Source organism: Tamandua tetradactyla, chromosome 3, assembly GCF_023851605.1.
Source record: "Tamandua tetradactyla isolate mTamTet1 chromosome 3, mTamTet1.pri, whole genome shotgun sequence".
In the NCBI taxonomy this organism is placed as follows: domain Eukaryota; kingdom Metazoa; phylum Chordata; class Mammalia; order Pilosa; family Myrmecophagidae; genus Tamandua; species Tamandua tetradactyla.
The window spans coordinates 177,567,320-177,592,873 of NC_135329.1; the positions used below are offsets into that span (position 1 = coordinate 177,567,320).

The window sequence follows — 25,554 nt, forward strand, 5'->3', positions numbered from 1 at the left end:
AGTACATGAGATAGACATTGGCAAAACTGAAGGGAGTAATAGATGTTTCAACAGTAATAGGAGGTTTCAATATACCACTCTCCTCTATAGGTAGAACAACCAGACAGAAGATCAACAAGGAAATAGAGAAGTTAAATAACTTGATAAATGAATTAGACCTAACAGACCTATATAGATCATTGCACCTCAAAGCACAAGGATATACATTCTTCTCTAATGCTCATGGAATATTCTCCAGGATAGATGATATGCTGGGGCATAAAACAGGTTTTTATAAATTTAAGAACATTGAAATTATTCAAAGCATTTTCTCTGATCACTATGGGATGAAGCTGGATCTCAATAACCACCAAAGAACAAGAACATTGACAAATATTTGGAGATTAAATAACACACTCTTAAACAACCAGTTGATCAAAGAAATTGCTAGAGAAATCAGTAGCTATCTGGAGATGAATGAAAATGAGAATACAACTTATCAGAACTTACAGGATTTGGCAAAGGCTGTGCTGAGAGGGAAATGCATTGCCCTAAATGCCTATGTTAAAAAACAAGAAAGACCAAAAATTGAGACTTAATAGCATATCTGGGGGAACTTGAGAAAGAATAGTAACTAACCTGAAAGCAAACAGAAGATGAGAAATAACAAAGGTTAAAGCTGAGATAAATGAATGGGAGAACAAAAGAACAATAGAAAGAACCAATAAAACCAAAAGTTAGTTCTTTGAGAAAAATCAATAAAATTGATGGGCCACTAGCAGACTGACAGAGAAAAAGGATACAAATAAACAAAATCAGAAATGAGAAAGGGTGCATTACCAGAGACCCTGAAGAAATGAAAGAAATCATAAGAGGATACTATGAACAACTATACGCCAACAAATTAGACAACTTAGCTGAAATGGACAAATTCCTGCAGACTGTACACAAACAAGCTACACTGACTCAGGAAGAAATAGATGCGTTCAACAAACCAATCACGAGTAAAGAGATTCAGTCAGTCATCAGAAATCTTCCTACAAAGAAAAGCCCAGGGCCAGATGGCTTCACAGGGGAATTTTATCAAACATTCCGAAAAGAATTAACACCAATTCTGCTCAAATTTTTTCCAAAAAGTTGAGGAAAAAGAAACTCTACCTAACTCATTTTATGAAGCTAATATCATTTTAATACCAAAACCGGGTAAAGGTGCTAAAAGAAAGGAAAACTATAGGCCAATCTCCCTATGAACATAGATGCAAAAATTCTCAATAAAATATTAGCAAACTGAATCCAACAGCACAATAAAAAAATTATACACCATGACCTAGTGGGGTTTGCAGGGATGGTTCAACAAGAAAATTAATGAATGTAATACAGACATTAACAAATCGAAAGGAAAAAAATCACATGAATATCTCGATTGATGCTGAAAAAGCATTTGACAAAATTCAGCATCCTATTCCAATAAAAACACTCCAAAAGACAGGAATCAGAGGTAACTACTTCAATATGATAAAAGGAGTATATGAAAAAATAATAGCCAGCATCATACTCAATGGAGAGAGACTGAAAGCTTTCCCCCTAAGATCAGGTACAACACAAGGATACCCACTGTCACCACTATTATTCAACATTGTGCTGGAAATTCTAGCTTGAGCAATCAGGCAGGACGAAGAAATAAAAGGCTTCCAAGTTGGAAAGGAAGAAGTAAAACTCTCATTATTTGCAGATGATTGATACTATACTTGGAAGATCCTGAGAAGTCTACAGCAAAGTTACTTGAGTTAATAAACAAGAATTTGTAAGAATCAAAATTATAAACCGCTTTGAAGAAACAAAAACAGGGAGTAGATCAGATTTGGCCTGCAGGCCACAGTGCCAATCCCCCATTCTAGTGAAATACTGGAATAACAGTAGTTCACTGGAACTCAGTGTAAGTGACACATATGGAAATGTGATTTGAAAGTATAATTGCTAGAAGGTTCTGATTAGGAATAAAACCTAACTAGATTCAAACCCAAACCCAAACCCAAAATACCCAATATGAAAAAACAGAAGTACTAGAGAAATACTATCTCTAGGAAGCTGTTCAAACCCAACAACCAAAAGAGAAGAGATTGGCCTCTAAATTCTTCTCCCATTAATACATGGACTCCAGTAATAAGATTAAGATCCATCCTGATTGAATTGGGCTATGTCTTAATTGAAGTAACCTCATCTAAAGGTCCTACATACAATGGGTTCACAGCCACAGAAATGGATTTCTGTGCTACATAGCTCCAAATCCCCACAGTTTGTCCTCTGAACCCTAAAAACATATGTCCCTTTTACATATAAGATACATCACAAAAGCCCCAAGTCATTTCAGTAACAATGCTAAGTACAGAGTCTCATCAAATCAGTTAAAGGGATTATCTGTCCTGATGCACAATTCCCCTCTATCTGGACATATGAAATCTAGAAAACAACTTATCTGCTTCAGATATGTAAAAGAGGGATTGGCATAGAATAGACATTACCATTCTAGAAAGGAGAAATGTGAAGGAAAGCAGTGTTCATGGGTCTTAAGCAACTCTGAAACCCAGCAGGTAAACTCCTTTAGATTTCAATGTCTGGGAGTCATTTATGGATCACAGTTTTGTCCTTTGGACCTGAGGGAGCAGCGGCCCCACCCCTTCCAATTGTGCAGTTGTTTGCTCTTGCCAAACACTGGGGTGAAGGATTCACCCTCTCTGAGCATCAGGATGGCGGCCAGGATCTGTGCAAAGGCAGCTAGGCTCTCTGCAAATCCTGGGACATGGCCTCATTCTCTGTGAGCATTGAGGTAGTAGCTAGTCTCTCCATACCTCAGGACAACACAGGTTCCACCTTCTCCTATCATCAGGGTGGCAACTTTCTCTCTGAACAATGGAGCACAAGCTCTGCTCCATCCAAGAGCAGTGGCAAACCTTTCTACACAAATGGTGGGCCCACTTTTTTTATCCTGAGATCTCTTTGGTTCAGACATTAGCTTCCATAGTTCTGCCCTTAGTCATTCTTCCTTCAATTCAGCCTCTCTTTGTCCCTTTCAGTTCAGGCTGGCAATGGGTCTGCTCTTACAAATTTTGCAAAGGCCTTATCGATTTTGTGTGCAATTCCTAGGGATAAAAACCATCAGTAAAAAGGGCTTTTTACAGATCCTTTCTGGATTACTGTACATTCAGTACTGACTTTCACTGACCTGGCTGACTGAATCCATGTTCAGTTAAACCCTCACATGGAGCCGTTTTCTCTGGTGATTCACTTTCCAGAAGCTCAAGGAGGTATCTTGATATTGGTGCTCCTGGCTCTATTCTCAGAGCATACTATCTGGGTAGGCTCTGAATTTTCAAAACCATCAATTTCTGTTTTCTTTGTACTTAACAGTTTGTTTTTCAGCTTATCCCTTATCCCTTTCCTCTCACATTCCAGTTTAAGCTGCATGGGGAAACCAGGCTGTACCATCCAAACTTAGCTTGGGCATCTCAGCTAAATATTCATGTTCATTGCATCCAAGTTCTGCCTTCCATCCAACATCAGAACTCTATTTTGCCAAGTTCTCTGCCCTTTCAAACAAGGGGATTGCCTTTTTTCCCTCCCATTTTCTAATAACACATTTATTATTTCCTGAAGCTCACTTCGGAATGAATGAACATCCATGTTTCTACCAATAGTCTCTTCAAGGCAATCTGGGCTTTTTTTTTTTTTTTTTTTTTTTTGCGTGGGCAAGCACTGGGAATCGAACGTGGGTCTCTGGCATGGCAGGTGAGAATTCTGCCTGCTGAGCCACCATGGCCCGTCCCAATCTAGGCTTTTTCTGTCAAGCACCTCACAGTTTTGTTTCTTTGTTTTGGTATTTTTAATAGCCATAACCCATTCTCCTAGTTCCAGATCTATTTTAGTTTTCTGGCTGCCAAAGCAAGTATCATACAATGGGTTGGCTTAAATAGTGGGAAGTTATTGGTTCACAGTTTTGAGGCTCAAAGTTCAAATGGGGCTATCACCTAGGTGATGCTTTCTTCCTAAAGATTGGCATACTGGTACTGGCTGCCAGTTATGGTTATACTTGGTCCTGGGCATTACTGTCACAAGACAATGCAAATGGTGCCCTCTTTAGGTTTTGTTGACTTTGAGCTTCTGGCTGCTCCCTCTGTGGCTTTCTAGCTGTCTGAATTTCATTCTACTTATAAAGGACTTCAGTTAGTAAGGATTAAAATCCATACTAATTTAATTATGCCCCACCTTAACTTAAGTTACCTCATCTAAAGGCCCTACTTACAATGGATTCAGAAGCCCCAGAAATGGATTAAGTTCAAGAACCTGTTTTCCTGGAGTATATAGCTCCAAACCACCACAGCCACCTAATTTCTTTTTACTTTTGTGGCACTGATGAGTTATTTTAAACAACTTAATTTTTTCATGAAATACTATTAACACCAGTATCCTTTTCAACTATTGGGCTAATTTTCAGGAGCATTTGGGAACAAGGAAGAATTCTGATTTCAATAAAAACTTTGAAAAGCAAAGGACTGCCATTGGCTTTATTTTGGTTTCAAAAAAATTTACATTATATTGCTCAAAACTCAAAGAGTTGTTTCAGTCAAAGAGATTTCTAAGAGAATTTGATGATTGACTTTGTAGATCATTAATTTCCATGCTTTATCCTTCCAGAATAGTTCAAACCTTGGAAAAACCATGATAGTGGAATGTAGTTTTGTCTTTAAACATCCACATTTTCTTTGCTTTGGGGAATTCATTTTTCATACTACCTATTTTAGATCGGGACTGAAATGCACTGGTCACTATCCTGAGCCTCCTATATGGTAAACAGACTTACCAGGGAACTGAAAGCTTGAATGTGAATGTTGACCTTTGGCATCATTCATTTGAATCATGTCTAATATTGCTTTGGTTCTTGACATTTGAAGCTTTTAATAAATACTTCCTGCTTTGCTTCGTTTTATATGTCTATGTTATCTGTTTTTTTAAATGTAAAAGAACTCTTTCTAGCATGCAGTGACTTAAAAGTATTGGGTTATCTGTTTGTTTAGGCCAAAACAACTTCATGAAATCCCAGCCTTTTACTGTCCTGACAAGAACAAGGTGAATTTTATTCCTAAAAGTGGCTCTGCTTTCTGCCTTGTCAGCATTCTCAAACCACTCCTTCCCACACCAGAGCTTACCCTAAAGGGCTCTGGCCACAGCCTGACAGTCACCACAGGCATGACGACCACTCTGCTGCAGCCTATCTCTGTGGCCTCCCTGACTACAAACGCGGAGCAAGATCGAGTCTCTCGAGGAACAAGTACAGTCATACCATCAGCCTCTCTGCTCCCACCACCAGAACCAATTGAGGAAGCGGAAGGATAGATCCCAGTGCTGTACGTCTGTTGTTCTGGGAAACTGAGAATGTCCTTGGATCATGTGGCTGTGACAGCATCCATGCACTTGCGACTGGCTGGGATGTAGTTCAGCCTCCTGCTGTGACATGTCAGTGAAGCTTCTGGAAGAAAGCAGCCGCTCTGATGGCTCTGCCCCACTCATGAAGGCCAACCCTATGTTCTTAGCCTGCTTTTTTAAAAGCATTAATTGAAATAAGAAGTCTTATTCTTTACTTTTGGAGGGCCAATAGCACATTGTTTTTTATTTTTTAATTAGACTTCTTTAAAAACAACAAGAACAACAGCAAAACAATCCCTGTAAACATGATTCCTGAGGGGAGACATGAATGATGCTGCAAGAACCATCTTTTATATGAAAAGGACTATTTTATAATACCAATGTTGCATTTTCTGAAACAAAGCCAACAGGATGTTCAAAGGATTCTTTGGTGGCCTCTGTTTCTTGTTTCCCTTTCTAGATATGTGCTTTTCTCAGTTGTTTGCAGCTTTGGGACCAAAGGGACTGTTGATATTTTCCAGCAATCTTAATCTCATGACTGTGTTCTTCTCCCAGACAAGAAATAATAAGTAAATGCATTGAACCAAGTATATATAAAAAGAGATAAAGAGCAATATCAGTACATTATGTGATTTATGTTTCTTGACGTCAAAAGTTTGTGCTTTGGGTGAAATATTTGTAATACTGCTGTTTTCTTCACTATTCCTGTACACATTTCACCATGTGTCAGAAAAGTTATAGTCTGGAATCAAGTGCTTTAATATGGTCTTACCTATCATTGGAACTTGGTTTAACAGTCAGTGAGCCAAAAGGTAACTAACTACTCAGTGTCAATTGCTATCTAGGAATAATGATCCCCTTTGGTTTTCTGCAAAGTATATATTACCTGATCTCCTTCTTTACCATAGGTGTCATTCTACCTTTAATCATCACTGTATCATAGCCCCAGAAGATCGTAAAATGGCTGTGCATGGATTCCCTCCTTTGCTTTTGTGATGTTGTCTTGTGGATTTGATCAGGTTTAGTAGTTTGCCATGAATGTAATCCACTGAATAGTAATCCACAGCCACATAATCTCACAACTGACATTTTCTTTATGGTGGCTGGCATACAGATTTTGCTAGTTTTTCCTCCAACATTCCACATAATGGGGAAAACAGACAAGGAGAGCTTTAGAGCATAGACAACAAGCATCTCTGAAATATCAATATAATTTTTGGATTTGGGCTCATCCAAATACAGATCACTGCCAATATTACATGACAACAGATCTTTCAGTCATGAATATGTGGCACTGAAGTTAAGGAGCAGCTCTTTTTATAAATGAGTGAAAAATGTTGATAAAAGCATCCTTCTAAGATCTTTATGTTCCACCCTATGATGCAATAATTTAACGTTCCTATACATATTATAGGCAGAATAAAATTTTAAATACTCATTAAAAGAGATACTGTTTTCACAGTCAGTATGTCCTTTGTCCAGACTTATATCATCAAGAAAAACCTACTGGTAGCAATAAATCTTCTAAAAGGACTACTTATACTCATGTACCTTTAAAACATCTAAGTGATTAAAAATATGCACTGTAAATCGAAAATAGAAATATTATTAGGAAAATCAGATAAATTCAAACATTTAAATAAATCTGACAGATTTTAGTTGGTAGGACCAGTGGACTTTGGTACTTTTCCTTGCAAAAAAACAATTAATTAAATTTTCTGGTTGGTAGTTAAAAATTTTTGAGAACCTCATTCTTACTCTCTCTACCTTCTCTCTTATGCCTTTTGACTTTATCATTCCACCACTGAGTGGTGCAGAAGAAGCAGTGCAACTGAAATCGGGTGAGTTGGTATGAATGATTTTTTATATTTTATAATTTTATATTTTTTTTAAAAAAAAAACCTGTTTTGGATTACCCAAATTCTATTAAATCTATGCTCTTCTTGCTTTAGTGTTGCTTTCCTCTTCTCTCTTCATTCCTACCAGTTAACGGTGTATTTTACAATCTGCCACTCTGTAAACGTTTTTTCCATGTTCTGCATGTTTGTCTAATTCACACCTTTTTGTAGCGTTCCATATATCCTTAATCTAAAGTAATTTAAAATTGGAAGGGAAGAACAAGAGTAAGATTTATTACCTACAAAGTATGTAAGCAGAACTTCTCGTATAAAGTTAGGTTCTAAGGAGAGTGTGAATTTGCAGAAAAATGAATTATATGGCAACCAAAACAACTCCCTTGTGTTTGGGAGAAAGAGCCTGAGATTTGACAAGAGAGGTACAAGGTACAAACAACCCTAATCATCAGTGCTAAAGGGCTAATTTTTAAGCATCTATGCTTGACTGGTGTCTTGAAAAAATATTAACTATATAGGTCCATCCAGCTATTATATTTAATCCTTAGTTCACATTCTATTTGTGAAAAGGTCTGTTCACAGTAGAATGCATATTTTTTTTCTATAGTTTCATCCCATAATTATTGTTTTATTTTGTAGAAAACTATACAGAACATAAATAAATTAGAATAGCCTCAATGGGAAATAATTTAAAATTTTAAAATTTTACTTCCATTGCAATAAAAGAAAGATATAGGTAGCATGTAACTTTTGACAAAAGGCGCTATTCTCTGGTTATTGTTCACATTGTCAATCTTATTTTTTACCCGTCAACAGATTTTCCTTGTGGTGATAAAACTTACAGAAGTTTACTGTTTCTAATCATGACTAAGTCTGTTTCTATTGTCATGGCTCTTTTGTGAACAATTATGTTTTTAAAAATACCTGTTTTATTTCCTAAGTTGTTAAGCTTGAAATCCAAAATTATTTTTGAACTAGATACTTCATTTTGTTTTAAAATTTTCTTGTATTTATGACCAGAAGCCAAATCAGCCTTTTAGAAGGTGCTATTGCTAACTGTGGACAACATGAAAGGCATTTAAAAAAAAATTTTGTGGTTTTTTTTTTTTACTGGAAGAAGGTATTTTAAAATGACAGAATGTGTAACCTTCTGTATATCAAACATTAGGACTCAGTTGTCAAGATGTTCTTTTGTTAAAGGAAATTTTTTAAAAATTGCCACTGCTGAATTTACTGTTCTAAACTTAAGATTTGTTCCTCAAAACTTGGAATTTTGATGTCTCAAAACTAGACCAATGGAAGTGCTGAATTTGTAAAGAAGCTGAGAATACTTAACTCTGCACTTTAAGTTTTACTCTGCCAATAAGCAGAGCAGTCCTGAACACTATTTTGTTTATACCGTCCTGTTGAAGAATTATAATTTGTTTTTTTAAACTCAGCATCTTTTCATCTATTGAAGCTGTGTAAATCTTTTTAAAAAGCAATTTTTAAAAAAATGTGTTTTTCTAAAATATTCTCCTGAAAATCAGCATTTCCAGTGGTGATAAATATTGTTACTATGTACTTATGTATTAGTAAGTACGTGTATTTGAACACTTGTTGCTGCCTCACAAGAAAATAGAACTTTTATCTTAAACAGTGTCTGTTCTTGAGTTTTTTTATGTGTATGTCTATGAATATTGCCTTGGAAATTCAAATTATATTTCTTTCAAGACATTTATAGCCTAAAATAACTTATAAATAAGAGTTTCTTTCACAAATTTGTATAAAAATGGGTTTGTGTTAAGTAACAGAAGAAGTAATTCTGTTAGTTGTTACTCCTTTGCCTAGCTCCTTAATTTCTTTGGAATTAAAAGTGTGGGATCTTTATGCTAAGTGCTAAGCAAAACATTACAATATAAGCAAGAACACTGAAAGATACATGTTTATAAGTAATTTTAGTACCTCATAGTTTATTAGATATTTTAGCTGGGGTGGTCAATTTCATTCTAAAGTATATAAAGAGGTTTTGTTTTGCTTTATTAATTCATTCTTGCTAAATTATGTTCTTCCTTTATGATGATGGTTTTGTTTGTATGTAAGACCATTTAACCTGAGTGGTTTAGTCTGTATCCACACAATAGAGCTAGCGGGAAAAGGGAGGGTTTGGGGATAACTTTGTGTGTTTGTGTCTATTACTGTGTCATTACTTAACCTAGTGTCAAATGCAAAGGGCATCTCTCTAATTGGCACGTTTTCTTTTTTTCCCTTAGTCTTCTATGCACCTTTAAGAAAATTGAAAAGAGCATATTTAGTGCAACAGAAGATCAGCTGAAATATAATCTCTTAGTTTTTACTTCTCAAGTTGGGGAGATTTTTATCCCACTTGTTTGTTTGATTGACTGATTTAATTTTTTGCTTTGGTTCAAGAGTACTAAATTTACAAAAAAAAATTTAGGGCTATAATGATCCTTTCTGTTTGTTTACTTTTAGTGGTTGTGTCTGAAATAATCTAGTAAGAGCAATTCCCTGCCTGTGTCTATCAAATAGCAGGGTTTTTTTTTTCTTTGATAAGATTAGACATGCTTTTTAAATCCTTTTTTTAAGCCTCTACTAGAACATGGGTAAGATAATACATAGAGCTTTCATATTTCTGGGTTCAGTGTTATTTAAGAGTATACACACATACTAGGTTGTGATGTAAAATGCATTTCTTATTTAGGGTTGCAATCAAAGTGATTTGAAAACATTGCTGTAGAACATACACGTGCCTTTGGGTTGGTCTGGTATTTTAATGCACATGAGATTGGAATCTTTTAAGACTGCAATCTTTCTACTTCCCCTTTTTATTTTTTAAATGCTTTCAAATTTAAGACAGAAAAATCTACTTCACTTTTAATAACTATCTACACACACTGCTGATTTCAAAAACAAAATAAAATACTTGTCTTTTCTACAAAGGTTGCATCTTCCTCAAACTGCAAATTTATCTCCGTATATTATAACTTTGATTTTATATGCTAGCATGGATTAGTCCTGCTAAATCATCGTGTTTTATAGAAGACTACCATGGAAGCTCAGATGGTTAAAAACCACAAGTAGTACTATTTGTCTCAGTCCCTTGTCTTATAAGTAATTATGTTTGAGATCAATAGGATGATTCTGGAAGATCAGAGAAAGCCTTGGATTTTGGAGCACAATTTTTGTATTATTTCTGGCTCTGCTGCTTAATGGCGATGGGATCATAGGCAAGGAAGCCACAAGCCACCTTTTTGAACCTCATTTTCCTTATGAGATAAAGGAAATGCTGTCATTTAAATGGGCTAGTGATTATGAAAATTGTCCGCAGCCGTCTCGTTCGGCTTCTGATCCCCGGCCGGCGAAGGGAACAGGAGGGGAGAAAGAGACAGGCGCAGGCAAACCGACTCGAGTGACAGACACGGGTTCGAGGCACGCAACGGTTGTGAGCACAGACCTTTACTGGAGTTAAGCTTGCATTCTCTGTTACAGGTTCCACGCGGGCCTAAGCACCCCGCGGGGAGACAACCTCTGTGCGGCCGTCAGGTACGGCTCCCTGTGGGTCGTCTCCACCCACCCCGTCCGGGTAACCTCTTATATACTGTGCCCAAACCCAATAGGTTAGTGCCACGTATACAGAGGTGATTGGAAGATAGGGTTGGTGGGCGCGTACGTCATACGCGGAAACAGGATGCGGGCGCCATCTTGACTCACTCGATGGGCGGGGGGAACTCTAGAGCAGGCTGCAGCGCGACCACTAGGCCTGACCCGGGAGGCGGCTCTCCACAGAAAATAGTTTAACTTCTAAAACTGTAAGCAAATATTTATCATCTCCTTTATATTTTGTTAGGTAAGTCCATTCATTCCAAGGGCTTTTGATCATGGAAAGTGGTCCCGTAAAATTCATTTTAGCTTTGGATGTAGAGTTAAAATTACAATAAAAGTAGGTAACTCTTACTGATAGCATACCAAATGCCAGGCTCTTTACATATTACTGTCTATAATAATCATTATAGTAATGCTGTGAAGGCAAATATTGCTATTTTTACTGTCTAACAAATGATAGAATTTGATTAAGTAACTTATTCATGGTCATACAGTTGAGAAATGGCCAAGTCTGGCTTAGAACCAAGTCTTATTCTAGAAGTCAACCATTACACCTTACTGTTATTTCCTGTACCAGTGACACTGATAAATCATGAGTGTTTAGTATCGCCACAGATTATTTGCCATTGGGCCACTGCCTTGCTCTCTTTTTGTGGGCTTTTGCATTGTGTACTGCCAGCAGATTGGTTGAGAGGGCTAAAAGAAAGAAAGCTGGTTAGACACCAGCTCCTGACCAAGGTAGGTTAGTGACACAAATCCCCAAACTCTAGGGTTTTTAATGTTGCATAGCTGCAGAAATTCAAGAGAAATTTTTTCTTTAGTTGGGAAGCACATTTTTTAGAGAGTTAGGAACTGACTTCAGTCACATTTTTGGTAGATTTTCTTTTTTAAACCTGACTTTTTGTGGAAAAGGTGTATAAAGTCATTTCTTCCCCTCAGTGACTTGGTATGCCCATTTCAGACAGGACAATAAAATGAAATCACCTGTATTACAATTTAATTCGTATGTGTGCCTAGAGGTACTAAAAAAGTAACCCAATATACATTGTTAACAATGGTTATCTCTGGAAGGTAGGGCTATGGATGATTTTGTTTACATCTAGTTTTAGCTGCTTTGCAGACTTTAAAGTGAGAGGGTATCACTTTGAAATCCATGTTTCTATCTTACCTTATAAGAACAACAGATCTTTATCTCCTTTTTGTATTTACTCTTTGGTCATTGAATGGTTTATTTGCACGACTGAATGAAGATCCATATCTGTACTTTCAATGCCAAGGATGGTATTTACTGAACTCTGGTCTTCCTTTAACTTGCACACAAAAGACAGGTGATATTTTATACTGGGCTCTGAATGTGACCATCCTGACCAACATTTGTTCTTCCCATCCTGTTCCTTGGGTTCCCTTTGCCATTTTAAATACCATACTGTTCAGATGTTTTAAATGCATTATTTTTAGTACTATTGAATTAGTTAATATTTTAAAGTTTGTGCTTCCTTTCTAGTTTAATTTTTACATTCTGAGGTTCTGAGGATGCTTCTTTGCTTGTAAAGAAATGGTGGGCCCTACCAACTCTATGGAAGATAGAAATAACTGGAATCATTTCTGGGTTTTGTTTTTTATTCCTGTCTTCAATAAGATTAAATACTATGGCTTATGTTTGCAAAATGGGATATCTGATAATCTGTGTTCTGTTACTGAGAGTATTTACACAAAACACATATCCTATTCCATATGGTACAGCCTCCTTCTGTATGAAGTAGATTAGAAACACAGCCTCACAAAGATATAAACTGCTCCTGTTTTATTTTCATTCTGAGGGAAGTATATCAATTTAATCCATCTACTGTCCTACCATGGTCCATAAGTAAAACCCAAGTTTGTGAACAGGGGAAATAAACAATAATTGGATTTGTATGAACACCTTAGGAAATGAACTTTTTGTTTTATGCCTTCTTGTAATCTTCATTAAAAGAGGATCAGAAAAACAGAGCACATTCAAACTATATTCGTTCTAATGCTAAGGCCTATACAGTTCTAGATGGTCTAAAAAGATAGTTGTATAAACTGTCCATAGTTGAAATACAAACACTTTTCCCATGTGCAAATACTTAAATCTGTTTTGGAAATATTGTTTGTTTCTAATCATATCAGAGCTCTGTTCGACAATTACTAAAAGATTTTTTAAAATACTAAATTAAACACTGATCTTATCTTAATATGCCAGGCATTCCTGTAAGTGGTATTGTAGAAAGAGTAAGCAAATTTTAGTTTTTCTGGGTCTTCTTTAAATTCATTCTAATCTTGTATTTAAAAAAAAAGTAAAAGGTGTTTGCTCCCCATTTGATAAAAAAACTATACATTTTTGTTGAAGAGTTATAGCCTACCCATAGTTAAGGTTAATTTACTTATTAAGTGGATGATCTGGATTGAGCAAATAGCAACTGTTATGTTTGTTACTGTTAGGCTTATTTTGTCCTTCCCATCATCCCTTACTGAATGTGTGGCTGGTTTCCTCTATTAACAGTACAATTTTAAGTAAAATTCATCTTTTTGATCCTTAAATTAGAGGCTGAATTTCATATAACTAATCTTGAGAAAATATAAATTATCTCCATTTTAATAAAGTTTTCAATGTGCTCTTGAAAAATGGAGTAGTTAGACCTTGTTGAAGTAAATAAGTGGACTTACTATGGCAGTAATGTAGCTTCTGTGTTAAACGGGCAATTATTTCCATATTCTGTGTTGAAAGGGAAGTTAGAAAAACTGAATAATAAAAAAATCCTTTGTATGTTTCTACTTTTTAAGAACCTTTGGTTTTAGAAAATTTAGGGCACTATCCCTTCCTATTTATTGACTAGGATTCAGGCTTCTGGCGTGGAGAGACTAATGGTTTTCCTACACATTGCGGTTCATTTATACCAGATAGCAAGGACTGCTCTGAATCAGTGTGAGGGAGATATAAAGAGATCTTTGACCTAACACTTAAGTGAAGCTACCACTGAAAAGAAAAATAGCACAAACTCAAGATATAAAGTTAACATTCATTTGAGGCGCTGAAAGCACCAGAATCACCATAGTTACAGAATTTTCAGATTGTGATTTATAATCGTAATCCTTATTGATTGGCAAAGACAGTACTGCATTCTGGGAAATTCCACTGAATAAAGAGTAAAATATGCTTCTGAAGTAGAAATAAGCATGTGAAATGATCTTGAAGAAAGACAGTTTATGATCGTTTTCTGGGTCCTTGTTTCTGAGCCTTAGATGTTATCTCTCCAGTGTATGCAGTAATTGGCCAGAGTTGCGATTTTCTAGAGAGCTCATGGGCTGTGAAGAGCCTGGCAGTTAGGCCAGACCTCTGTGGATGGAAGATGGCCTACATTTTACTTAGAATGAATGGTCTATTCCTAAAAAAAATTGTTTTTCTCTATACAATGACTCAGACATTGGAAGCATTTCTTTTCTAAGCTTGTTTCGAACAAGGAATGCATGGAAACTACCATGAACAACTTAGTTAAAATGTTCTCTTATGGAGATATGAAGATGCTGTGGATTGGATGACCAAAATAAGACACCTGGCAAACTGCCTCAAAACTAAAGGGCAACACAAATAAATAAACAGCAATAAAAACAAAACAGAAAATTGAGTGATGGACATACGTGTACCATAGTTATGTTTTCATCTGCTCATACTAACTTCTATAAGTTTTCCTTCTGATGCTTGTTTTCTAAACCTTCCAAGGGTAAATGTTTTAGCTTAGCAATCCCAGAGAGCCTCAGAGGATATACTCACAGAGAGAACTGGAAAAATAAGACACTTTTATTGATCATGTAGACCTTTCTGTAACTTTGCCAGCAAGTATTCCAGATTAATGTCAAGAAATATGGGGTATGTATGCAAATAGTTTTAAGGATACAAGGTGTTCAAAATTTCCTTTCTCTCATTCAGGTAGAAGTTTCTGGGTACTTTCGGAAATACTACTGCAGTTGCTTAGGGAGTATCCTCCCCTTATTTTCTTTTATGGAAGAATATGAATACTGTATAGTTCCAGTGTGTACAAAACCAGGCCTGACACTTCTACAATGTCTTGAATATTATTGGACATCCTTGTGGTTTATGAGCAGGGAAGAGAGATTTTCCATTTCTGTGGGATGAGTTTAGTAAATAATCATCCTACTAGACTCCCTGTGATTTTGTATGAATTAAAAAAAAAAATTAGTTAACCTTAAACTTTAGCCTCCAAATGGAGAAAAGCAAGGGCCAAGATTCTCTGTGATCGCATTACAACAAATTAAGTTCTCATGTTATTTCACTTTTCTAACTAAAGACAAAGTTGATCTGCTTCTAATTCCCACAACAGATTAATTTCCCTACCACAGTTTTATTTAAAAACTAATACCAAACCAACCCCAAAATACATGTCTTTTATCCACATGGTCCTTTTATAGCTAGCAAGGCAACTTACACATTAAAGTTTTTCTATAGAAGGATGCCCAACTCATTACTGACAGAATTATTCCTAGCTGTTTTTAAAAAACAAATTTTGGTATCTATTTTGAACTCATTTTCTAATGTTTTCCACATATTACCAGAGTTACAAATTCAGGATATTAAAGGTATACTTAATAAATCCAAATGTAGTCCTTACCATCTGTCTAAAAGTTGGCTAAAAGTTTTAACATTCGCGAACACCATGGTTTGTGTGTGGATTACAATATAAACTTCTTTCCACCAAGGAAATGTGTTTCAAAATTGATATCTTGAAGCCACTGAAGTGCCATAATTTCAGTTAAGCATTAAGAAGTTCATCATCAGAGTGTCCAATAGCATCTGGATTTGAAAGTGGATCCAAGTCTGCAAATAGATTGAACCAGGCTGACATGTCTTGGTTACCACTGGTAGGGGCTAAAAAAAAAAAAAAAGAAACACATTAAAGAGTTGTAACTTTCTGAAATCACATTTTTATACTACTGTTATGATCTTGAACTAGATGACAAGAATAAACTGTCTTCTTGAGGATAATTTTGAAAAGCTAATGCAGATACCTGTGCTTTGCTGAGGGTCCTAATATTTAAGTAATTGAATGGTGCTCTGAGAACTTAAAAGTGAAAAGGTAGGCAGTAGTATAGGCTTCTTAAAAACACTAAGATAATTTATCAGAGGTCTAAGATAAGATTTAAAATTAAAAGTAACCTTCGTTCCTACCAAGTAGAAGCATTACATTTATAAATTCAGTCCTTAAAAGGTATATTTATTATAAAAATAATGTAAGAAAAAATACTAGTCATGAGGGGAAAAAAGTCTAATCCAATCACATCAACACAACTCAAAGCTGTCATTTTGGTTATAGTTATCTTTTTTTCATGTGCACTTTTTAAAAATTTGATATGTACAATATTCCATGGAGAGGACTGTATCTCAGATACAAACTTATTAACTAACTCTTCTCTCCTGGTGGAGACTGAAAAATCTCTCATATTATTGACAATCTACAACTTGCACCATGGCAAAAATTCAGGGATGCATTTTTAGGCTGAAGACTGAGACTGATAAAAATGCACTAGAGAGAAGAACCAGCTCTCAAGATACACATTTCAAAATATCTGCCCTGGGAGGACTTCTGAGAAAATGGCAGAGTAGGATAGGCTGGATTCGCCCCTGCTCCATAGACCAAGATAGGGGTTGGGGGAAAAGTGACTGGGACTGCAGTCCCAGGGATGAGTGGTTGAAGAGGGTTTTCAATATTTCCTAAGGAAGAGAGAGATGGGTAGATCAGGAATGAGAAAGCAGTGTGGGTTGGAGCTGTGACAACTACCAGGGGGCTGGTGCACAGGTAAGTACAGATCCAAGGGAACCGAACCATCTCTTCAACTCCAGCCTGTCCCAGCTGCTGGCGGAGGAAACCTCTCTGTACTTATCCATAGCCAGCAGCACTTGTGGATAGTCCAGAAGAAGGACTGGTTATTTATCACAAAAAGATGTGCCCCTGGACAATGGGAGCAGTTGCCCTGCTGGGTGTCATGAATAGCAGTCCCATCAGGCATGGTGAACAGGACATGCTAGGCAACAGGTGTGGTGATCGGTTCCCAAGTCTCACTGTTGCATACCATGAACACTTTCACTGCATTTGTCATCTTCCCAGTTGGCCACTGCAGTTGGGGAGGGGTGGGCCTGAGGAGAGGAGGTACCTCAGGAGCACCACCTGCTGGGAAGAAATGGTAAGTACAGTCTGGCAAACTCCCTATCTGCCTAGATTTTTAAATATATTTACTTATAGTTTTATTAAAATTTTATTTTTTTATTTTTATATTTTATATATTTATAGTTTTATTGGTCTACATTTTACTTTATTTATTTTTAATTTCCTTTCCCTTTTGTGGGTACCAGTATGGGTTCATTCCAGTATATCTTGGGGTATCTCCTTCTGACTTCAGGGCCTACTATTGCTGAGGTGTGTTTTTTAATATTTTTATTTTGTTGGGTTTTTTTTTGGGGGGGGGACAATTGGGCCAGGAATAGAGCACCTGGGTCACCCACATGGTGGAGAGGCATTATGTCACTGAACTACCTGTGCAGGCCTGCCTAGCTTTTAATAGACCCTCAGATAGAACTGTATTCCTTACCTGAGATCTGGACCTTAGTTTGGTGAGGAATTACTGACAAACCAAGTGCAAAAGGAAACCTTCCAATGTAAAACGAAGTAGATACAAAACTTTAGGTGAGTGAAGGAAACCAATTTGCAAAATAAACTTATTAAGGGAATTGAATGCCCCAAATGTAGCAGAAAACAGCAAAGCATGTGAGGATCCAGGCAGAAATGGCTCCGCCGGATGACAAAACACTGGAGGGAATGCAAAATACAGAATAACTGCTCAAGTATATTATTATAAAGAAATAAAAGATATCAGGAAGACATTAGGAGAGCATAAAGAAGAATTTGAAAGATTAAATAGAAAAATGGCAGATCTCACAGAGATAACAGAGAAGACCAAATTAGAAATATAGTAGGGGTGCATGATAGTAGATTCGAAGAAGCAGAAGAAAGAATAAGTGAGCTAGGAGACAGAACAATTGAACTAGAGTGCACAAAAGAATGAATGGCAGGAAAGATGGAAAAAGTGGAACTGGACCTTAGGGGAAAGATGGACAACAAAAGGTGTGCAAATATAGGAATCAGACCTCCTCCTCCCCTCTCTTTCTCCGCCGGCCCGCCGCGCGGCGCCCAAGCCCCGCAGCAGCCGAGCCGCCCGACCTCCTCCTCCCCTCTCTTTCTCCGCCGGCCCGCCGCACGGCGCCCAAGCCCTGCAGCAGCCGAGCTGCCCGACCTCCTCCTCCCCTCTCTTTCTCCGCCGGCCCGCCGCGCGGCGCCCAAGCCCCGCAGCAGCCGAGCCGCCCGACCTCCTCCTCCCCTCTCTTTCTCCGCCGGCCCGCCGCGCGGCGCCCAAGCCCCGCAGCAGCCGAGCCGCCCGACCTCCTCCTCCCCTCTCTTCCCCCTCCTGCTCCGGCTGCTCTCCAACCACCACGGTGCCCTCTTCCCCCGCCTTCACCGTGCTCCTCCGCCACCAGCCTCGACAGCCTTGCCGCCCTCACCTTTCCTCCTCCAGAACAGCTACTGGGGGAGTGGAGATAATACAGAGCAGCTCCCGGAACCACGAGGGAGATCAAAGGGACAGCGTACCCCATCCTGGAACGGCTGACTATCTGGGAGAACCAGCTCCGGTGAGATCACCAAGGGGCACGGGCTTTCCTGGGTGGGACGGCAAGCGACCGGAGTCCCTCCCTTCCACCTTCCTGGGCCAGCTGGTAGAATTGGACAGGCGGTCCCCTTAGGCCGCGGCGGCTGGTGCCCCCACCACACAAGGCCCCCCGGAACAACTGAGATAGTTGGGTCGGAAATCCCCAGACTGCGGAGAACAGTGACCGGGGGATCCCTTCCAAACACGTGACTCCCCCGTCGGCTGGGAACAGTGTACTCTCCCGGGCTGCGACAGCTGGTGCCCTCCCGCCACGCTTGGTGCCCCGGGGCGACTGGCTAATTTGGCCGGACGCTCTCCTGTGCTGCGACAGCCGGCGACCCTCCCCGCGTTTGGAACCCCGGGCCGGCTGGCATTCTTCCAAGACGCTTCGGTTGCCGAACCTCCCCTACGGCGAGAGTTTTCCAGAGTTGAGGGACCCACAGCAACTTTTGCTGGTGGAACCCACAGACAGGCATGTGCCACGAGCGCCACCTACTGGGCAGGATAGGAAGAACAGAACCGAGAGATTGCGCAGAAAAATCTTTCAAGCTGTGGGGTCGAACACCCGGGGAAATCTGACTAAATGCCCAGACGCCAGCAGAAGATAACGGATCACGCTCAGAAAATTGAACATATGGCCCAGTCAAACGAAGAAACCAATAGTTCAAATGAGATACAGGAGCTGAAACAACTAATGCTGAATATACGAACAGAAATGGAAAACCTCTTCAAAAATGAAATCGATAAATTGAGGGAGGACATGAAGAAGACATGGGCTGAACATAAAGAAGAAATAGAAAAACTGAAAAAACAAATCACAGAACTTATGGAAGTGAAAGATAAAGTAGAAAAGATGGAAAAAACAATGGATACCTACAATGACAGATTTAAAGAAACAGAAGATAGAATTAGTGATTTGGAGGATGAAACATCTGAATTCCAAAAAGAAACAGAAACTATCCGGAAAAGAATGGAAAAATTTGAACAAGGTATCAGGGAACTCAAGGACAATGTGAACCGTACAAATATACGTGTAGTGGGTATCCCAGAAGGAGAAGAGAAGGGAAAAGGAGGAGAAAAACTAATGGAAGAAATTATCACTGAAAATTTCCCAACTCTTATGAAAGACCTAAAATTACAGATCCAAGAAGTGCAGCGCACCCCAAAGAGATTAGACACAAATAGGTGTTCCCCAAGACACTTACTAGTTAGAATGTCAGAGGTCAAAGAGAAAGAGAGGATCTTGAAGGCAGCGAGAGAAAAACAATCTGTCACATACAAGGGAAACCCAATAAGACTATGTGTAGATTTCTCAGCAGAAACCATGGAAGCTAGAAGACAGTGGGATTATATATTTAAGTTACTAAAAGAGAAAAACTGCCAGCCAAGACTCCTATATCCAGCAAAATTGTCCTTCAAAAATGAGGGAGAAATTAAAACATTCTCAGACAAGAAGTCACTAAGAGAATTTGTGACCAAGAGACCAGCTCTGCAAGAAATACTAAAGGAAGCACTAGAGTCAGATACAAAAAGACAGAAGAGAGAGACATGGAGAAAAGTGTAGAAAGAAGGAAAGTCAGATATGATATATATAATACAAAAGGCAAAATGGTAGAGGAAAATATTATCCAAACAGTAATAACTCTAAATGTCAATGGACTGAATTCCCCAATTAAAAGACATAGACTGGCAGAATGGATTAAAAAACAGGATCCTTCTATATGCTGTCTACAGGAAACACATCTTAGACCCAAAGATAAATATAGGTTGAAAGTGAAAGGTTGGGAAAAGATATTTCATGCAAACAACAACCAGAAAAGAGCAGGAGTGGCTATACTAATATCCAACAAATTAGACTTCAAATGTAAAACAGTTAAAAGAGACAAAGAAGGACACTATATACTATTAAAAGGAACAATTAAGCAAGAAGACATAACAATCATAAATATTTATGCACCGAACCAGAATGCCCCAAAATACGTGAGGAATATAGTGCAAACAATGAAGAGGGAAATAGACACATATACCATAATAGTTGGAGACTTCAATTCACCACTCTCATCAATGGACAGAACATCTACACAGAGGATCAATAAAGAAATAGAGAACCTGAATATTACTATAAATGAACTTGACTTAACAGACATTTATAGGACATTACATCCCACAACAGCAGGATACACCTTTTTTTCAAGTGCTCATGGATCATTCTCAAAGATAGACCATATGCTGGGTCACAAAGCAAGTCTTAACAAATTTAAAAATATTGAAATCATACACAACACTTTCTCGGATCATAAAGGAATGAAGTTGGAAATCAATAATAGGCGGAGGGCCAGAAAATTCATAAATACATGGAGGCTCAACAACACACTCTTAAACAACAAGTGGGTCAAAGAAGAAATTGCAAGAGAAATTAGTAAATACCTCGAGGCGAAAGAAAATGAAAACACAACATATCAAAACTTATGGGACGCAGCAAAGGCAGTGCTAAGAGGGAAATTTATTGCCCTAAATGCCTTTATCAGAAAAGAAGAAAAGGCAAAAATGCAGGAATTAACTGTCCACTTGGAAGAACTGGAGAAAGAACAGCAAACTAATCCCAAAGCAAGCAAAAGTAAAGAAATAATAAAGATCAGAGCAGAAATAAATGAAATTGAAAACATGAAAACAATAGAGAAAATCAATAAGACCAGAAGTTGGTTCTATGAGAAAATCAACAAGATTGATGGGCCCTTAGCAAGATTGACAAAAAGAAGAAGAGAGAGGATGCAAATAAATAAGATTAGAAATGAAAGAGGAGACATAACTACTGACCTCACAGAAATAAAGGAGGTAATAACAGGATACTATGAACAACTTTACGCTAATAAATACAACAATTTAGAAGAAATGGACAGGTTCCTGGAAAGACATGAACAACCTACTTTGACTCAAGAAGAAATAGACGACCTCAACAAACCAATCACAAGTAAAGAGATTGAATTAGTTATTCAAAAGCTCCCTAAAAAGAAAAGTCCAGGACCAGACGGCTTCACATGTGAATTCTATCAAACATTCCAGAAAGAATTAGTACCTACTCTCCTCAAACTCTTCAACATAATCGAAGTGGAGGGAAAACTACCTAATTCATTCTATGAAGCCAACATCACCCTCATACCAAAACCAGGCAAAGATATTACAAAAAAAGAAAACTACAGACCAATCTCTCTAATGAATACAGATGCAAAAATCCTCAATAAAATTCTAGCAAATCGTATCCAACAACACATTAAAAGAATTATACATCATGACCAAGTAGGATTCATCCCAGGTATGCAAGGATGGTTCAACATAAGAAAATCAATTAATGTAATACACCATATCAACAAATCAAAGCAGAAAAATCACATGATCTTCTCAATTGATGCAGAGAAGGCATTTGACAAGATTCAACATCCTTTCCTGCTGAAAACACTTCAAAATATAGGAATACAAGGGAACTTCCTTAAAATGATAGAGGGAATATATGAAAAACCCACAGCTAATATCATCCTCAATGGGGAAAAATTGAAAACTTTCCCCCTAAGATCAGGAACAAGACAAGGATGTCCACTATCACCACTATTATTCAACATTGTGTTGGAAGTTCTAGCCAGAGCAATTAGGCAAGAAAAAGAAATACAAGGCATCAAAATTGGAAAGGAAGAAGTAAAACTATCACTGTTTGCAGACGATATGATACTATATGTAGAAAACCCAGAAAAATCCACAACAAAATTACTAGAGCTAATAAATGAGTACAGCAAAGTAGCAGGCTACAAGATCAACATTCAAAAATCTGTAGCTTTTCTATACACTAGTTATGAACAAGCTGAGGCGGAAATCAAGAAATGAATCCCATTTACAATCGCAACTAAAAGAATAAAATACCTAGGAATAAATTTAACCAAAGAGACAAAAAACCTATATAAAGAAAACTACAAAAAACTGTTAAAAGAAATCACAGAAGACCTAAATAGATGGAAGGGCATACCGTGTTCATGGATTGGAAGACTAAATATAGTTAAGATGTCAATCCTACCTAAATTGATTTACAGATTCAATGCAATACCAATCAAAATCCCAACAACTTATTTTTCAGAAATAGAAAAACCAATAAGCAAATTTATCTGGAAGGGCAGGGTGCCCCAAATTGCTAAAAACATTTTGAGGGAAAAAAACGAAGCTGGAGGTCTCACGCTACCTGACTTTAAGGCATATTATGAAGCCACAGTGGTCAAAACAGCATGGTATTGGCATAAAGATAGATATATCGACCAATGGAATCGAATAGAGTGCTCAGATATAGACCCTCTCATCTATGGACATTTGATCTTTGATAAGGCAGTCAAGCCAACTCACCTGGGACAGAGCAGTCTCTTCAATAAATGGTGCCTAGAGAACTGGATATCCATATGCAAAAGAATGAAAAAAGACCCATCTCTCACATCCTATACAAAAGTTAACTCAAAATGGATCAAAGATCTAAACATTAGGTCTAAGACCATAAAACAGATAGAGGAAAATGTTGGGAGATATCTTATGGATCTTACAACTGGAGGTGGTTTCATGGACCTTAAACCTAAAGCAAGAACACTGAAGAAGGAAATAAATAAATGGGAGCTCCTCAAAATTAAACACTTTTGTGCATCAGAGAACTTCATCAAGAAAGTAGAAAGACAGCCTACACAATGGGAGACAATATTTGGAAACGACATATCAGATAAAGGTCTAGTATCCAGAATTTATAAAGAGATTATTCAACTCAACAACAAAAAGACAGCCAACCCAATTACAAAATGGGAAAAAGACTTAAACAGACACCTACCAGAAGAAGAAATACGGATGGCCAAGAGGCACATGAAGAGATGCTCAATGTCCCTGGCCATTAGAGAAATGCAAATCAAAACCACAATGAGATATCATCTCACACCCACCAGAATGGCCATTATCAACAAAACAGAAAATGACAAGTGCTGGAGAGGATGCGGAGAAAGAGGCACACTTATCCACTGTTGGTGGGAATGTCAAAGGGTGCAACCACTGTGGAAGGCAGTTTGGCGGTTCCTCAAAAAACTGAATATAGAATTGCCATACGACCCAGCAATACCATTGCTAGGTATCTACTCAAAGGACTTAAGGGCAAAGACACAAACGGACATTTGCACACCAATGTTTATAGCAGCGTTATTTACAATTGCAAAGAGATGGAAATAGCCAAAATCTCCATCAACAGAAGAGTGGCTAAACAAACTGTGGTATATACATATGATGGAATATTATGCAGCTTTAAGACAAGATAAACTTATGAACCATGTAATAACATGGATGGACCTAGAGAATATTATGCTGAGTGAATCCAGCCAAAAACTAAAGGACAAATACTGTATGGTCCCACTGATGTGAACGGACATTCGAGAATAAACTTGAAATATGTCATTGGTAACAGAGTTCAGCAGGAGTTAGAAACAGGGTAAGACAATGGGTAATTGAAGCTGAAGGGATACAGACTGTGCAACAGGACTAGATACAAAAACTCAAAAATGGACAGCACAATAATACCTAATTGTAAAGTAATCATGTTAAAATACTGAATGAAGCTGCATCTGAGCTATAGGGTTTTTTTTTGTTTTTGTTTGCTTGTTGGTTTGTTTGTTGTTGTTGTTTTTTACTATTACTACTACTTTTATTTCTTTTCTTTATATTAACATTTTATATCTTTTTCTGTTGTGTTGCTAGTTCCTCTAAACCGATGCAAATGTACTAAGAAACAATGATCATGCATCTATGTGATGATGTTAAGAATTACTGAGTGCATATGTAGAATGGTATGATTTCTAAATGTTGTGTTAATTTCTTTTTTTTTTTCTTTCCGTTAATAAAAAAAAAAATATATATATAGGAATCATTGGTGTCCCAGAAGAAGAAAGGAGTAACAGATTGGCAAGGTTAGTTAAAGATATAATTGGGGAAAACTTCCCAACCCTTATAAAAGAAATATGCAAATCAGAGGCACAACAAACTCCAAAATGGATCAATCCAAATAGGCCTACTCCAAGACACATACTAGGTCAGACTCTCAAATGCTGAAGAGAAGCAGAAAGTCCTGAAAGCATGAAAAAACTGACCTACTACATAGAAGGGTAAACACAAGACTGACTTCAGACTACTCAACAGGCACCATGGAGGGAAGAAGGCAGTGGTATGATACATTTTAAGATCCCAAATAAAAAGGGTGCCAGCCAAGTTCTCCTTCAAACAGAGAAGACATTAAAATCCTCAAACAAAAACAAATGTTGAATGAACAAAATGTTTTTGCATAAGGAAGAACAAAGGAATGTCAGTATTGCAGGATGTTGACAATAGATGGCCATTCATATTTTAGAACTTCAACTTCTGCATGAGACTAAAGGGAAAAATGTTTATTTGGTGCAAAATTTATATTTTGACTGGTGCACTTCCTAATTTAACTTGTGAGATCAATTTAATTCAACACCTTAAGCAAATGGAACTTGAATAGGGCATGAGATTTGGTTGGTTTGTCCAGGTTAGCATGATGCCCCAATAAATATCAGAGTGATTTAAACAGTGAATAAGGAAATATTTGTAAAGTCCCCTTGGGGAAATGGGGAGAAAGGGAAAAATTCAACTTCCCCATTTGGAGAATTCCTGATATTTGCACAAGCAGTGGGCACAACCAAATCAACAGGCCAAGCCCTTGATCTTGGAGTCTGCCCCTATGAAATTTATCACTGCAAAGGATATGCTAAACCTATTTAAAATTATGCCAAAGCTGACATGTAAATTGACCTCACTGCCCTCCCCCTCTCGTGGTACATGACTCCCAGGAGTGTAAACCTCCCTGGCAACATGGGATAGAAATCCTGGGATGAACTGGGACTTGGCATCAAAGGATTGAGAAAAACTTATTGGCCAA

At 37.7% G+C, this 25,554-nt stretch overlaps 2 protein-coding genes across 6 annotated transcripts in view; one reads left to right on the forward strand and one right to left on the reverse strand.

Moving 5' to 3' along the window:
* FAM117B (family with sequence similarity 117 member B) overlaps positions 1–9,599 on the forward strand; it is a 160,468-nt gene extending 150,869 nt beyond the window's left edge. Inside the window, exon 8 of the mRNA XM_077154745.1 lies at positions 5,052–9,599. Coding sequence (XP_077010860.1) covers positions 5,052–5,370 — 319 coding nt within the window. The 3' untranslated portion in view covers positions 5,371–9,599. The remainder of the gene's footprint in view (positions 1–5,051) is intronic.
* Positions 9,600–12,335: 2,736 nt separating this feature from the next.
* ICA1L (islet cell autoantigen 1 like) overlaps positions 12,336–25,554 on the reverse strand; it is a 139,737-nt gene continuing 126,518 nt past the window's right edge. For 2 of the 5 annotated variants that reach the window (XM_077154744.1, XM_077154740.1), the window contains one exon: positions 12,343–15,765. In XM_077154744.1, coding sequence (XP_077010859.1) covers positions 15,650–15,765 — 116 coding nt within the window. In that variant the 3' untranslated portion in view covers positions 12,343–15,649. Of the gene's footprint in view, positions 15,766–25,554 lie in introns of all 5 variants that reach the window. The other 3 variants (XM_077154743.1, XM_077154742.1, XM_077154741.1) reach the window with 3 other exon arrangements.